Raw genomic sequence first — 17,157 nt, forward strand, 5'->3', positions numbered from 1 at the left:
TGGAACGTGAAATATATCCGACGACCCGCCAGCAATAAAACGTTTCTTTTTTCCGATTTAGTATTTAAAATCTTCATCCATTTACGTTTTGCGTAATCTACTCCTTTCTTTTCGTTTCACAATAAAATATGTGTTAATAAAACGTGTTAATTATTAAAATAATAAACGAACAAGAACAGTTCTCTAGTTTTGGCGATCTTTTCGTAATAAATTCATACACAAAAAGCGCTTAATAAAGTACATGGTGCTCAAAATGAAGACAAATAACGCAACAGCGGCGCCATAAACACACATCTTTTTCCTATCCGAATAAGCCAGTCTCTCTCCTCGAGATTCGCGCGTACACGTGTATGCGGCCACTTATCTCTTACATTCCAAAGCCAAGATAAACAGTAAGAAAAGAGGAGGAAAAAAGAGAACCAGAAAAGAAAATGTCTCGCGTCCTTCTCCTCGCCGGCGATCGGTTCCAACCTGGAACCAAGGTTCCAGTCTCATACGTGGATTCTTTTGCGCAATCTGACCGATCTAACGCCGTGATATTACGATCGGTACGGATTTCGTGTTAAAAATCGATTAGACTCGCGAGAAAGAGATCAGCTTGACCTCGCAAACAGCAATCTACGAATCGCGGATGCGGGAGAGCCATATCTCCCCGCGATATTGTTCTTGGCGTGGCTAAAATGTTTTTTTTTTTTTTTTTTAACTGCTGCATCCGGAATAGCGCAGATATGCAGACTTCTTTATTGAGCATTAAGCTGACACTTTTTTTGTGTGAAATCACGTAGCGCAACGGCGTCCATGCTAACGAAAATCAGCATGGAAAGAACGAACGATGGGCAGATCGGCGGGAACGCTGTTTGCTTTTTCCCGTTCGCGATAAGCACACATTCAATAGTTAAACGGGCCGAAGCGCGCGTACCGATAACGGGCGCGATAACGCGTCGTCGATAACACGGCGATATCTTCCGGGCACATGCAAGCCGAAGCGACAGCGTCCTCTGAATTTTTATCTCTGGTTAGATCGCGTTGAAAGCACAACGGAACCGTTCGTGCTTTATTTTTTTCTTTTCTTTTCCGAATCGCTAAGTATTACCACGATTATACGATATTGATATCGTTATCAAATATTCATAAATCATTATTAATACAAAAGGGTCCGAAACAATCTGTGGCTCGAGGTGCCTACTTATTAATTACGAGTATAAAGTATATAGCATTATTTTCATTCCATTTCATGGTTTTTTTTTTTTTTAATTTAACGTCAGATGTTTTCCTCTCTCTCGTCTTCCTGTATCCTTCGACAATAAATCAGGAGTTATTTGCACTTAGATCACGGCACTTATGCTCTCTCGCGTGACATTTCGCCGTGTGCATTCCACGCTCGGCGGAATTTATGTCTTATCGGCTCATCCGCGGCCGTGAATGCGCTTCCTACGATCGCATCACCTTTCCCCGCGCGACGCAACGATCGGATTAAAAGACCGCTCGGCTTTGTTTCGCGTGTCCTTCCGGCTAAGAATACCGCAAAAAAAAAAAAAAAAAAAAAATTATTAACGGCCCAAGTCCGTCAGATGTTAATTGAGGTCGTAATCTTAGGCGCGATAATCACGCAACCGCCGCCGCCGCACACGTGTCTTATTACCACCACCGCGGATACCAAAAGCCATGAATAACCCTCCCTAGGATACGACATTCCCCGTGTGACATTTTAATCCTAATAAATGATTCTTTATACTTCCCCACTGCTTCCCTCTTCTTCCCAAATGGATTAATCTCCCAAACCAGTCTAAATACGAAAATATTTTATCGTAATAGAATCAAGAGACGCGGTAACGTCTCGCGCAAAGATACGCTCAGCGAGATCTATGTGAATTACATCATACGCATTATATTGTAAAATTTCGAATGCGTACTCAAGCGCATTTAATTATCATTAAAAGAAAAGCTCGATGATTATAAACTGGGATTATTTAAGAATTTACATAGTATTGCGTAGCATATGCAAGGAGTACTGCAATATTTAATTATTATATAATTAAATAAAGATGATTTATCAGTGACTCTGTTTTGATATTTCCGTTTCATTAAGTTGAACCGTTGCCCTAATAAAAGAGAATAAAACCTGGATTACCGTTTGTTAAAAAGAGATTCTTAGAACAAAAGGTCGTTCTAATAGAGCACTTTTAAAACCCTGCTCGTCTGATTTTAATTAGTACCAAGAACTTTCCCAATTGAGCCAATTAGTCAATTGCAATAATTAACGCGCTCAGACGGGAGGGAGATAATTTAGCCGCATGGAATTTAGTTTCGTTCTCTTTCACTCGCCAGTAACCGAGAGCCGTCTTTTAATCTTTGAAACGGAAAATGCGGTGGATGTAAAGATAATTCTTTTTTTCCAGAAATACAATAGAAAAGTAGATTGCCGTAATCGGAATGTACTCGAGGATTAAACCTCTCATTAAGTTACATAAAACATTATGAAAGACTGACCCAAGAAATCCATCATCGTTCGTATTAATAAGATTACATCGAGGATAAAAAGAAAGTTACGCAACTCGCTTGTGTTTAATATATTGAAATTTTATTTTCGTCGTATTTCATTCAAAAATAAAATTATTCGTAAAAAAAGATTTCTTCGCTCTCTTTCGGTAGACAATATATAACATATATATATGTATATATGTGTGTGTGTATATATATACATATATATATAATATTATTTTATACATTACATTTTATAATATAGCAATATTTACTCTCATGTATAATGTTATACGTAACTCTCTACGGCGCGCGTGTGTGTGAGTGTGTATGTGTGTCTTTATATGTATATATATCTTTCGTTCACGGGCGTCGTTAACCACCGCACAACACCTCGCCACGCAAAATATTATATTCTAATGGGGGGTTTTTCTCGCTCTTACTGACTAAATCACATGTGGTTTCCGTTACTTTCATACGTCTTGCGCCACCGCTCTCCTCGCTCGGGGACTAGCGCCCAGAAAAAGACGCGTGCCCCTGAAAAAGGGATGTCGCCCGCGCGATTTATCATAACGCGAGAAATGAAAAAGAAGGCACGCCGCGAAGGCATGTGTGAATACATTCGTTCTCGCGAGCCTGCTTCCGTATTCCCTTGCATTTATTTCCATCGCGTGAAGATCCAAGCTGGACATATCCAATGTCGAGCACGGCAAGAGAATACGAAACTTTTTTTTTCCTTTTTTTTTAATTCTTTTTTTTTCTTTTTTTTTTTCTTTGGTTCGAGCCCTTTGCGGTCCCATGTCGAAATGCATCTTATACACTGTACATATCTTACACGCCGCCGTAACTTTTTTCGAGATGGCACATCCCGTACGACCGCTCTGTTAAATAAAATCTCGTCGTCGATGCAATCGCAAAGGGTTGAACGCCAGAATGTACGGACGAGCGAGGCGAAACGACTCCGCGCTTTCCGCTTCAGCCTCGCTTTTAAGAGTGTCTGTCAAGTGTCTTTCGAGTGGTTCGGACATGACGGGCGCGAGATTCTGCGATCGAGAGCATGAAGCGGCGATCGCACGTCATCGCGGCGAATAAATACAAAGTGTGAATATCCAAGCGAGAGGAAACAGCGCGCAAACTAATCCACCGACACTCGCCGCAATATCGTTACATAATCGTGTTAGAACGTGCAATGATTTGACTTTCGCATTAAACATCTTTCTTAAAACTGTTCTACAATATTACATACGTGAGACTTCTTCGATAGTTGTTCACCGTCTCGAAATTTTGCTCTTCGTAATCTTTTTTTTTTTTTTTTATGCAAGATTAACGTAGCGGCTGTTGCGAGTCTCGGTGGGAGTTAATCTTAAGAAATAAATATATCTTAACGCTTTCGTGTCAATGTTAAAAAAAAATATATATATATATATTTATATATAGAGAGAGAGAGAGATGGAGAACGAGGCCAGCTAACAATCGCAAGTCAGACAAGCACGCAAGTTTGCGCGAGCAAAGATTTCGGCGTCCTCCTCCTTCTCGGCTCGATAAAATGTGCGTGAGTTGTAAAAGGTGTGAAAAATCGATTGCGATCTTCATCTCGAAGGGGGTCGATTCGCCTATCGTTTTAGCACGCTTAATTAATTTGATTGAAGCTCCATTATTGCGTCCATAAATCGCCTCATGTCTAAAATACGAATCATATAAAAAAAGTTAAAAAAGAAAAAAAACCCACTGTCTGCGAGTGAAACGTTGCGTTTCGTGCGTTTCAGAAGCATTAACAATAAAATATATTTTGTCCAGGAGGACACAAATTGTAGATAAATCGATAAGTGCGACTTGTCGCTCGCCGCGCTTGCGACAAGCACACCCGTTAGATTTTGCTTGATGACAGACGTTACGTAACATCTGTGTGAAGAAAACGCCTGCGTTTCGTCGCGAGCAACAAGCGAGATCTTGTAGGAAAAGTCGATTTTCTCACACGTCGAAATATCCCGCGATACAAAGCGCGAAGAAGTCGTTATACTTTTTTTTTTTTTTTTTTTTTAAATTACAATCACCTTAAACAGAATTTTTATGACACTGCCCTTATTTCACGATAAGTCGCTCGAAATTCTCTCGGATAAGATTGCAGGAGCGCGAGGGCGTTATTCGCGAAAGATTGTGCAACGGCGTATAACCGCGATTTTTTTTCCTCCATCCGCTCGCCAAGTATTTTTCTTCGCGATCACGCGCCGCGATTCGTCTCATGTTGGATAATGCGCAAAATAGAGGTAAGATTACTTTGTTATTGCTCGCTTCTCTCTACAAGGTGTCCGATTCCAATCTCTCTACTCAACCACATCAGAGTTCTGCGAAATGCACTTGGAAAAAAAAGGGAAAAAAAAAAAAAAAAAACGAAAACTGATAAGAGTATATCAGCCATGAAATAAAACACCGCGCAAGTTATGGTGACCCGTCGATTTTCAAGAGTTAACATTTTTCAGACGAAAAGAAATAAAACTGTCAGAATCGGAGTCCCATTTTGAGTTAACGATATTTTAAAAAATTTGCTTTATAAATTGCCAGCAGCTTGACGATTAATCGAACGAAGAGATTAAGCTGGCCACTCAGCGCGCGGGAAAATCTCTTGCAAAAAGACGAGGCGTTCGCTTGTTGCCGATATCGTTGCGATAACGATAACTTGCAACCTCGGGCCCATGCAATCCTCGTTTCAAAATCTATTACCACGCGGTCTCGTTTACGCGAAATACGAAGGACGCGTTGTTAAACCCACTTCGATTAAGCTTTAATTAATTTAATCGCTGGTCGAAATGAGTCTAAGCGAATACGCGTCGCTACGGTATCGTGAAAGTATACGCATGTATTCCGGCAATGTGGACGTACACGCCGGTCGGGTATGGCGAATCCCGATTATCGCAGATGTCGACGTCGCGACGCTTTCCAACGCCGTGCAGCACCGACGACATATGGCTCTGCAAACGCGGTTACAGCTACCGCGGCGTTGTGTACTACATGTCGGATTTGCACGTGTGTATATCGTGTATGTACATGTGAGTGTACAAAGTGTGCAGTATGCGGCTCACGCATACGCATCGCGCGCAAGTTACAAGGGCATACTGAACAAGACTAGATGCACATATGACGAAATGGAGTTCCACGCGCCGAGGAACTCGCAGAAGAGCCAAGGAGAACGTGATTCGCCGACCGTCTCCGACTTAAAAGCTAAGGGACAGATTCGGGAGGACTTCCTGCAAATATCACGCGAACGAACGCGATATAACGATCCACGCGAATATTTCCCTTTCGTTAATTAATTTTTCTTTTAAGTACATTGTTTGCTGTTTCAATTTATAAAGGTAGTATTTTCGAATTTTATTTAAAAATCTTTTAGTAAGTGCGTTAAAACTGGCAAGAACTATTCGCAATAATTGATCTGCAAAAAAAAAATAATAATAATAATAATTGGACGTGATAAACGAGTTGGAGTAAATTCTTTGAATATCCTGAACGCGATAATAAGCGCGATCAGTCGCATAATTATGCTTGATTTCTTGGTTCTTTGTGTAAGTCGGCCATCAGGATGCAATCTGAATTAATAAGCATATGTCGATCGCAGTCGTTCTTCACACGCGAGCGTACACCGCGTTCATTTTTCTCGCCCGAGATGACAATGCGACAAGGTTCAAGGCTCGCGCGATTGCTCCCGAATTCGTTAATCTATTTGTACAGACTCGACAGCGCTGGCTCCTTTCTGCGAAAGCAAGATTAAAACCCAGGCTGCACTTTGGACCAGCGCGTCGCGGACGAAGCGAGGCACGTCGGAAAAAAGTATCGATGCACTTACAGGAAATATCGAACAATATTAATCGCGTTGCACGCGACGCGAGGCACACGACCGTAATAAAACGCGAATCTTTTGCCGACGGTTTTCAGTACAATATAAATATTACAAGTATCACTTTAGTCGAATACTCCATCAATCGATCAATTTAAAATACGCATTATGTGGAAGATGCAGAAACAATTTATACATTTTTACAAATTTCAACAATTTAAAAAGAAAAATTTACAATATATACTTGGCGCCAAGAATCGCGCCTCTTTATATTTACACGTATAACTTTATTTTACCAATCACAATTAGAAAAATACTTTATTTTTAATTGCCCGTAATATAGACAAATATATTCAAGGATTTGAAGCTACATTTTTTTATTATTAAAAAAAAAAGAGAAAAAAATTGCACGAGATGTACGCTATTTAATAAATCAAGCTCGTTTCGACACTTGAACAGTTGCCGATCGAATCCGTCGTCTGATACATTGAAATGCGTTACAACGTGCTTCCGCGCGGCTGTAATACAGCATCGCGATGTGTTCCTTAGAATTAATTAATTAATTAATTTGTCAATCTTTCGTATGCACCAAAGTAGCAATGTACAAGTTTCCAAAACTAGCGGAATGCTCGAGTCTCTCTCGCGAAAGTACATTCGGTAAAAAAGGCAAACGTGATTCCTCGGTTTGATTGCACTTATCACATGCGATCGGTCGCGCGGTCTTTCCGGCGTGACCGCGCCGAAAAGACAAGGTTCTCCTCCGTTTTTGATTAATCCGCAAAAAAATACACAACCGTCGCCGTCGTTCGATTGCCAGATAGAAAGAGAAAGAATAGAAGGTCTTTCTAGCACGGGGGAAAAAAAATCAACGGTATTAGAACTCGATTGAAGTCGAACTCGTTCCCGGAAATAAGACTCGGACATCGATTGAAAAACGGAACCTGGCGAATCGCTCGGACGACGATCGCGTATCTGACGATGGGGAAAAAGGGGGTAGAGGTGCGAGAGGAGCCTCAGTTTCCGGTAGCTTCGAATCTCTCGCTGGCTCTCTCGCGTTTTCTAAAATGGCCGCCGCGGTGTTTCTCCCCCTCGTTGTTACTTCGCGCGATCTCCCTCTCTCTCACCCACTCTCTTACACGCATGCATACATACTCTCTCTTCGTCGCACGCACTCTCTTTCTCTCTTTTTCTCTTTCGTACGCACGCATTCGCCCGCCGCCGAGCGTGTCGTGCGTGTAAAGTCTCTCGCATGCGCGCAACAGGCACGCATACACGCCCGCCGCTCTCCCAAAAGCATCTTTTACGTTTCACGCTGTACGAAGGCACTCCTTCCTCCTTCTTCACCTCGACCGTCACCTTCTCCTCCTTTTCCTCCTGGTTCGCTGGTTGTTTACTGCTCCTACCATCGTTAAACAATCGTATCCTCCTTCGATCGTGTCACAGACGAACCGAAAGAAAGAAAAAAATAACTTGTGCAGCGACGATGATTCCTTTTCGGGCGCAGCGGCAAACAGAGTTAATCCTTCGCTTCTCGCAGACCCGCCTCCTCAATCTTGAATTAGCGACGACGATGGAGATGAAGACAAGCTTTGCTTCTCCTTAGCGATCTCAGAAAAAAAAAGACCACCACGTTTTCAATATAAATTTGTCGAGGATGGGAAATGAAAAGAGAACGTTTCCGAGTCACACGTAGCGACCGAGTTCACTGTCTTCTTCATTACTGCGTAGGGGCAGAGTGGCGAGCTCGGCGAAACCCGTGAGAATGAAAAGGGATGCGATGAGGTTGCCGCTTGTTATCCCGGCTCGAGATTGAGTGATCTGAAGCTTCAAAAGTTACTACCGACGGACATGATCTGACAGCCAGCGTGCACGTGGTCCATGACCTGCTCCTTGAGCCGGCACACGTGCTCCTTGAGCTTGTGCACGATGCCGCTGAGCTCGGTGTTCTCGCCCTTGAGCAGCTTGACCTTGTCCTCCAACCTGGAGATGCGCTCGAGCTTGCGCCGTCGGCACTTGGAGGCGGCCACGCGGTTCCTCTGCCGTTTCCTCTCCAACTTGATTTTCTCCTGGTTCTCCATGTCGATCGGGGACATCGGCGGCGTGCTCGACACGCTCGGCACCGTCTGCGGCTCTTCCTTGACATGCACCAGACCAGGATTGCTCAGAGTGGACTCCGTGCTTTGCACGCTACCGGGCGGTTCCAGAGTCGTGTACGTAGCGCCGTGCATTCCGCCAGGCTCCTGCGAACTGTCGGAGTGGTGGAGTTCGTTGAGGGCGTCGACGAAGCCTCGCGCGTACAGTTCCTGGGCTTCGGTGACCGCCTTGGGGAACAGGATCTGGTTAGTCGGCGTCGGTAAGCCGGTGACCAAACCGTCTGGCTGCGTCATGATCAGCTTCTCGAGTTCCGGCGAGGCTAGCTTCAGCATATTGAGGTCCGGCGAACTCAGGATCGGCGTGATGTTGTTGAGAGCCGGCGGCAACGGGCCCAGTCTCGGCCTCTTCGCCTGCGGGCCTGGCCTCTGGCAGCCATTCAAATCGAGCGTGAGGTTCCGCTTGAGCTGGCCCACGTTGTTCTCGCGACCGTTCATCGCGGTGTAGATGCTCGCGTCCTCGTAGAACGTCTGCTCCATCGTTAGGCTGCGCACCATCGATGCCGTCGGGCTGAACAACTCTCGATTAGGAACACCGAGGTTTCACCCTCGACTCCTTCCCGTCTTCTTGCCGTCCGCGATAAAACGGCCGTTCCCCCTGGGAATTATCCGCGCGCGACTCGCTTTCCAGGCCTGAAGGAACCCTTGGTGCAACACGACGAACTGTCTTGGAGTTCAAACACGTCGACGAGTCCCACGTTCTTAGTCTCCTTCCTTGTCTTCTTTCTCGCTCTCCTTGCCTACGTCACGCGCAAACACTTCGCCTCGCGCCGCGATGATTACATAACAACCGCGCGCGACTGTACGTAAAAATTCACTCGCGATACGATACCGGCCGTACGTTTCTCCTTGCTTCACGCCGCACCTTTGGTCCGTCCCCCACGTCTCATGGGACGACTGTCACGTCACTCGGTGTATCGCGCACACACCACCGGCGGCACCGCGGCGAGTAACTTGGCCGAGATCCGGCACAGAAGATGGTGCGATATTCGACGCACGTCCGGCGGCCGCTACGTCGACGCCGACCGGTCCGCGAAGGAGCGGCAACCTGCTCGTCCGCCTGTCGTGACCACTCGTCTGCTCCAACTGTCAACACAACAATGACTCACGGCGCAACGTGGTTGCGCGTGTCCCGTCCTTTTACTCCACGGGAACGGAACGCAGCGCGACGGATTCGCGACGACGTGTGCCTGCGCGAGCTTAGATCACCCTGTGCGCCACGGTGGCTCGACAACTTGTGAACACCCAACTAAACGTACTCGCTTATATCCCGTGAGTCACGCCGGCCAAAAATAGGACTGCCGTCACCCATTGCGGCGGCGATTGGACGCTGATGACGCCACTCGGTGCATACGATTGGCCGGCCGATCGGAACTACTGGGAAACAACGAGCGCATGCGTTCCCGGTTGGCCGTTCGCATGGTGGAGGGATCAGCGGGAAAAGTGGAGGAAATATTGAAACGCCGGTAAAGGGTTAAGGTGCACATCTATCTGTGTGACAGATGTCAAACTCTCCCGAAACAATGCGAAAATGCGAGCTGTCATTGAACGTCGAAAGAGCAAAAGCTCGCGTAAAAACGATGCAACGAGAGCGACGCCGACGGACTCGATTTCACGAACCAACAAGTTTCTTTCGTACCGCTGACCGTAGAAACCGCTTACGCAAGTAGAAACGACGCTTTATGGTTGCCGTCCCGCTCCCACGCGGATCTGTCGTCTCCCTTTACCGTTTTGAGCAGGCAAAAAAGTTTCTACGCTTTGCCAAAATCAGATTTTTAACTTTCCTACTAGACGAATAAAAAATTAAAAAATGCGTACTTAAACATATTAAGTTTGCATTTTTTCCGAAAATTCCTTAAAGTAACAGATCTATGCTTAAAAAAAAAAAAAAAAAGATTAACGTAATAAGCAAAGTGAAATAATGGAAAGTTTTTATATCTGACATGTCTTGAACCAAAGTTTAATGTCTAAATTCAATGTTAAAAACTGATAATTATCTGTTAAGAACATAACACGTTTCTTTCAATTGAAGGATATACTTTCACAATAAAGGCGAGATCTACTTATTGACTACTTTAGTTGTCACGTCAATATCGTTCGCATAAAAATGTAAGCCCTATTCTCAGTTGTTCCCTACTCTTACAGCATAATGTTTGCGATCGACCGTTCGCATCTTATGCAATTGCGATGCACGAAGCATTTTCAGGACGACTGAAACATTCGTCGTTATTGTTTTCGGTTAAATGCAACCGGTCGTATATAGCCTCACGTATCGATTTTAAGATAAATCAACGCTTCGGGCAACGCGTTTGTCACACGTTTTATATGCCATTAAATGTTATTAGTTGTCTGTATCGCTAAAGACAAGGAATTCGAATGTGAATGCGCTTGACAAAGATTTAAATTCTTACATTCGACTATTCATATTCTTATGATTTGTAAATTTTTTTTTTACGAATAAATCCTCTTTTGAATGCTAATTTTTATCGTCTTTTTATTAGTATCTTTACTTTTTTTTACTGATATTTTAGTAAATAAAAAATTTTTATACTCGTAGTATTTTTCTCTTTTTCTTTTTTTTTCCTTTTTTTTTTTTTTTTTTTGGCTTTTAGTATTCTTAATTTAGACATTTTAAAAAATAAATTCAATGAAAATGCCACGCTTACCGGATGTATTTTCGAATAATTTTGTGTTTTACTGCATTCCGGCCGCATGCACTTTCCCGGAATAGTTTCTTTGAGCATTTCTCCCAAATCTTTTCCAGGAAGATCGTGTTCAGCGTGTGCTATTTACTGAATCGTTATCCGAGTCAGTTTGCGAAAAGTGACATAAATGTCATCAAGTTTAAAATGCATTTTATATTCCAAAGCACAACACTCTGCAATTAGAAAATTAAAAATCCTTTTATGTACTTTTTCTGTCGCAATAATTACATACAATAATCACTCGATCCTCGTATCACTGAAAATATTCGAATATAAAAATTGCTTAATTATAATTGGCGTGTAATTAAATTAAATTCGAAAAAGCAAACTATTTAATTTATTCTTAACCGAAATGTATCCTATGCATGTATCATTACTTTAGTCATTACGTGAATAAAGGAAGCGAGAAAAAGCAGGTATTTTCCAGGTGACATTCGCGTGTGCTCCCGCGCCAAATTTAATTATGCGATTCTCACTCATATGTCATAAAACAAACGTGCGTGCTCCCGCGGAGATAGGAGACACGCAAGGATAACCGTGTCTCTTTAGATGGACAAAGTCGCCCGCACGCGGCATACTTAATAAGAACATATGTCTCGAATATTTTTCGTGATTTTTCAGCGAGAAAAATGCGAGCGCAAGGCGGTGATATCCTGCAATTCGGTACGTGACCGATAATATTTCGATGCCGCCGGCTGTTTTGCATCGTCGTTCACAGTAACGATCGATTGTGCCATGCAAATATTCCTTCGCGGTATATCGCAATGTATTATCCTGCCGTTTTAATAAATAGCTTAACAAACTGACATAAACGTAGCGCCTCTTCGTCATCTTGAAGTCTAGACGTTAACTTTGGTTTGGAACAACCAGACTTTCAATCGATACACTACACATTAAGAAAAAAAATTAGCAATATTTGAAAACAAAAGTAAAATAAATGGGTTTTAAAAAATGCGAACGATTAAACATCATACCGAAATACCGTAACTTAACATTTTACTTTAAAGTTAATCATATCTTAGTAAACACTTTTTAGCGTCTTCGCGTAAAGAATTTTCGACTTCTTTTTTTTTTTTTTCTTCTCTTCTATCTTCGGTCTTCTTTTTTCCGTTTCTTCTTTCCAGGCCTTCTATCTAAACGCCGCATGGGCGAGGCGGTGCCAGATGCTTTTTTCATCTCGAAATTAAACAAACATAATTAATTTCTGTCGCCCCCGCTCGCTTGCGCGCAGAAGGTTAAATCTATTACATATATACATAACGCTACTCGAGTACACGTAGGCCAAGCCTTTTTATTTGTGCACGAAAGCCGGCGGCCGTTTCCGACGGCGATCAATCATTTCGCGCGAGTACGGCGAAATGGTTTTACCTCGCGTTTAATTTCGACTTTTCGACGCAGCCTTTTCGCTGCGAGAACATTACGCGTTCCTCAGAGAGATAAAGAAGTCAGATAATAATTCAAAATTGATGAAAGAACCAGTAGATTAATTACTGTTGACATTTCCGTTATTAAGGCCATTTCTGAAACGTTACAAAGCGGTAACGCAAGGAAGAATTTGAGATTTGCCGTCGAGTCCGCGAGATACATTTAAAATCCATATCATATTTGAGATTCAATTTAAAAGACATAAATATAAAACCGATTACAAACATATTTCATGTGATGATTAAAAAATATTGAACATTATATATATACAATCATCCAAAAAAAAAAAAAAAGCATAATCTGCTGGCGTAGAGCAGCAGCTACTTTAGCTAAACTCAATATACGCTAAAAAATTACTACAACACAAAACAGCTAGAGAAATCTACTGTGCCAAATTATCCTTAAATGTCAATAGTGATTCATTGGTCACTACATTCTCCTAAAGGGAGTAAAGGACTAAAAAATAAAGCTGTACTTAAAAATATAAAATAATTCTAAAAGCGTACAAAGAATGCTGTAGAAGGAAGATATACAGGCATGATTAGTATACATATATCAATGCTCAGAACAATAGCAAACACAAAAATTAAATATAATATATGTATACGATATATTAGTGGAAGAAGTAATATATCGGTAATATGTAGTTTCCGCGCGACTATTAAAACGGTTGAATCAACTATATTTCTCAAGATATTAATTAGTTAATATTAATCGTGAAATTTGATAATTACTCAAATAGAATGCACGCAGTACACACTCGCTTACATTATTCTGTTAAAACTTGACAGATACAGAAAGATTAGTATTCAACAGTTAATATTGATAGTATGATACAACAATTTTCTTGTCATTAAATCTTAATTATATGTATCGGCTCTTTTTAATCCCTTCTCTGTTTTCTGCAAAGAAACATATTTTTATGTTGCGTATGACGTTATTCGTATTTAAATATATTTAAATATATTTAAATATTTTAATTAGAACAAATTCTATTGAACATATTCTATTTTATTTAAGTATAGAATTTTTACTTACTTTTTTAAACTAGGCTCTTTTAAATTCACCGGCGCTTTTCTTCGTCGAGGACGATTTGAAGCGTGGCTACTACTTTCCGAGTCTCGAATGTCTTCCTCATCAGATGTGGTGTCTTTCCTACAAAGATTTCACGTTCACGATAAAACATGCGACTCGTGACTCGTAAGAAAAAGATTTCGCAATAGTTTGCGATTCATAACAATGCTTACTTGTTGTTACTAGTATTTTGTGTATCGCTGCTCGCTGACATCCTAACATGTGAATCGTTAAGTTTTTCCAAAACAACTTTGGCTGCGCTTGGATCTCGATTACTCTTAGATTTGCTTTTCAAACTCGTAATTTTAACTGTTGTAGATTTTTTATTACTATTAATTTGATTATTCGTATTTTTTGTACCTGATTTTTTATTACTTTTGTTGGAATGTTTCGTTTTTTGTGGAGTTGATGTTATTTTGTAATTATTCACCAAAATTAATGGCATTTTCGTTAAAAAATGATTGTAGTTGGAATCATTCAAAGTTTGATTCGGTATAGACGCTACCGAGCTCGTAGCTCTTGGTATTACGGTCTTTTTTTCAGTGTCAATTTCATTATTGATAGTGGAACTGTTTGTTACGGATTCTTGCAAAATGGGCAGCCGCAATTCATCAATATTAAATTGCATATTTTGTCTAGATTGATGCAGCATTAACGTAAAGTCATCAGTCATCTCTCCCGGTGATTCTGGGTCTCCTCGTCTTAGCGTCACAAAACTCGCAAATTTCATCGTGTTATTCGCGTTACTATCTTCTACATTATGTACATTCCTTTCATTAGACACAGTCGCCGTTGGAAACATTTCAGAATTACTACCACTTGTATCTTGTTCGTTTAGATAAGACTGACATTCAAAACGATTGGAAATAGATGCTTCTCCACGTCTTTCTACGTTTCTCTCTAAAGTTTGCATATCGCTTATAGAATCGTTTAAGTTTGATAACTCTTCTATATTATTTTCTGTAACGTGCGAATCATCATACACGATTGCTTGTGATGTATTATTATTAACATCAGAAACGTCAACCTGATCGAGTTGTTCTTCTCGTTCATTATTATCTCGTGATGGCAGGGTATTGTTGAACAGCCAACTTGGACCTTCTAATGGGTCTTCTTCCTCCCAAGCTCTGGTATTATTGTGCAATAGTTTTGAGTTTACCGTTATACTTGAATTTCTACCAACATTTTTATCGGTCACTTTAATACTAATTTGTGTATTAAGATCCTTTTTCGATGTATTTGAGCATGTTTCTTCCATACTTGAATTAATGGATAGTTGTGATTTCGATGTTCCACTTATTCTGTTTGATAGAGTGTGAGACGTGTTATCATTACTTTCTTGACTTTCAATATCAATCCTGGTGCCAATTACCTATAGAAAAAGTGAAATAGTTATTGAAATGCAATATCTACAAAAAGTACAAAATAATTAAACATCTATTTTTTTTTTACATGAATGAAACCACTCTTTTAATACTAAAAATTCGATAGTAATAAAAATATATTTTCAAGTTTTATTGCAGTGTCACTTACATTAATACGTCCCGTAGTTGGAGATTTATTTACTTCAGGCCATTTATTACGCGACTGTGAAAAAGATACTGACAATCTCTTTGAATGGTGGTTTCTTCTTCTTCTCCTTTCTATGTCCACTACAAGTGTACATAAATAAATATTAGTTAATATTTATATTAACTAATCAAGTAACTTATAATATTTATAGTAATTAAATAATTAAATTAATTATGTTACCATACCATTAACTGGAGGTGAAGAAATAGGCAGTCTTTCAGGCAGTCTACATATTCGACCATTTTCCTAAAATTGTGTATTGTTTAAAAAATATATATATATATAATATAAAACAAATATATACATACATATCGAACGGGTGTGGTAGATAAAGGAATCTGTGACCGTCTATTCTCACTCATTTCTGGGCTACTGGTAGGTGTTGATACTTCTGATATATTACTAAGTCTTGATAAATTATTATAACTATCCATATTAACCCGGCTTAAGTTAATTGTAGGCTTAGTAATGGTATATCCACCCACCATAGGCTTTACCACACCTTTAGCTGGTGATTTTGTTGATAATCTATTAGTCATTTCTTTTTCTGAAATTGCAATTCAACATAAAAACTACAAATAATAAAATAGACAATGCACAGATCATTAAAAAAATCAAAATAAAGAATTATTAAAACTTAATATACTTCATTATTGAAATATGGGATATTCTTTACTTTCAGTTGTAATAGGTGACAGTCTTGTAATAGGATTAGAAGCATTAAGTTCTTGACACATAGAGATAGTGTTTGTCATATAACCAGTCATTGTCACTAACATTTTAAGTACTTCTTTTGCATTATTTAGTACATTGGAAATTATAGTCTGAAAGAATAAATACAAGTGAGAAAATTAGAATATTAAAAGTTTATATAAAATTATTTATATTTGCCTTTTTTTCTTATACATAAAAAAATATACATATATGTATAAATAATACTTACATTTCTGCTATTACATACTAAATTTAACTGTTGAATTTCTGAAACTAGATCCACATTATGTGCAAAAAGTGACTGATTATTTTGTTTCTCTTTTGAAAGTGCTTTGGCCAAATAACTATTATTATGTTTTAATTTTTCATACACTAAAAAAATAATTAATTGATGTAATAAGATCGTGATATGATGAAGAGCATACAAAATGAAGAACTATTAAAACAATCAAAACCACTTACTTGGTCTATAGGACCGTTCTCTGTAATGTTTTCCCAGACATTGCATTCTCTTAGTCAACAAACTAACCCTCTTAACTTTTCGAATTGGTACTTTCGGCATGTTGTTGTACTATTTAATTTCTTGACAATTAATTTGCATTAAAATAATGAATGCACCAAACCTATGCATACAAATTGGAATTAATCTTACAAATTTATTCCAAAAATTCTATTATTCGTAAAATTTCTGTATCGTATTTTTCGATATTTTCCTATAGAACATTTTTACGAAACACAACCATTTTACGATAAAATAATCTATTATTACTGTATCCCGACCACAACTAATAATTAATCAGAATACTAACTTCCTCTTTCCCTTAGCAAGGATATGATGCACTTTGTAACGTATAGGCAGAATTTTTCTTATGCGTATAAATCTCGTAATTTCGTATATCTCTCGTCGCGTGACTAAGCCAAACGGTTGTTACGCTTTTTTAGTCGCAACGACAAATATTGTGTTGCGATCAGTTGAAAGCACTTGGGTAAGTCAGTTATCAAACAATTATCAAAAGAATAAATCGTTGCTCACACTGCTCACTCTAAAACGTGGGTCTATTCCTGAAATAAGGACTGTAGATGTCGTATGTAAAAAGCTACAGTTTATGTAACCACTGTATTAAGGCCGGTATTCATAGTCAGTTAAAGGCATGGACGGACGTAAGAATACATGGATGAAGCGCGTAATACGATTCTTGGCGCT

At 40.0% G+C, this 17,157-nt stretch overlaps 2 protein-coding genes across 2 annotated transcripts; both read right to left on the reverse strand.

Annotated features, from left to right (window-relative positions):
* Nucleotides 1–2,376: 2,376 nt before the first annotated feature.
* Jra (Jun-related antigen) lies at nucleotides 2,377–9,813 on the reverse strand. Its single transcript, XM_070661055.1, has one exon. It carries the CDS (start codon nucleotides 8,959–8,961, stop codon nucleotides 8,140–8,142), a length of 822 nt encoding a protein of 273 aa, XP_070517156.1. The 5' UTR covers nucleotides 8,962–9,813; the 3' UTR covers nucleotides 2,377–8,139.
* Nucleotides 9,814–12,229: 2,416 nt separating this feature from the next.
* On the reverse strand, nucleotides 12,230–16,986 carry LOC139105129 (putative uncharacterized protein DDB_G0282133). The gene is made up of 10 exons (XM_070661051.1): nucleotides 16,763–16,986; nucleotides 16,416–16,576; nucleotides 16,183–16,325; nucleotides 15,916–16,063; nucleotides 15,548–15,786; nucleotides 15,425–15,485; nucleotides 15,201–15,319; nucleotides 13,841–15,039; nucleotides 13,632–13,748; nucleotides 12,230–13,495 (listed from the first exon to the last, which is right to left on the reverse strand). The coding sequence occupies exons 2-10, from the start codon at nucleotides 16,513–16,515 to the stop codon at nucleotides 13,477–13,479; spliced, it is 2,145 nt and encodes a 714-aa protein (XP_070517152.1). The 5' UTR covers nucleotides 16,516–16,576; nucleotides 16,763–16,986; the 3' UTR covers nucleotides 12,230–13,476.
* Nucleotides 16,987–17,157: the final 171 nt, after the last annotated feature.

The sequence above is a fragment of the Cardiocondyla obscurior genome, linkage group LG08 (genome assembly GCF_019399895.1).
Source record: "Cardiocondyla obscurior isolate alpha-2009 linkage group LG08, Cobs3.1, whole genome shotgun sequence".
NCBI classification, from domain to species: Eukaryota; Metazoa; Arthropoda; class Insecta; order Hymenoptera; family Formicidae; genus Cardiocondyla; species Cardiocondyla obscurior.

What these genes read in the sequence shown, in the direction of transcription:
- Jra (XM_070661055.1), bottom strand. Translation starts at nt 8,961, where the DNA reads ATGGTGCGCAGCCTAACGATGGAGCAGACGTTCTACGAGGACGCGAGC.
- LOC139105129 (XM_070661051.1), bottom strand. Translation starts at nt 16,515, where the DNA reads ATGCCGAAAGTACCAATTCGAAAAGTTAAGAGGGTTAGTTTGTTGACT. An exon ending in CAACTACGGGACGTATTAAT is followed by an intron (nt 15,040 to 15,200) that starts GTAAGTGACACT and finishes CTTTTTCTATAG; the next exon opens with GTAATTGGCACCAGGATTGA. An exon ending in CAAAATACTAGTAACAACAA is followed by an intron (nt 13,749 to 13,840) that starts GTAAGCATTGTT and finishes AAATCTTTGTAG; the next exon opens with GAAAGACACCACATCTGATG.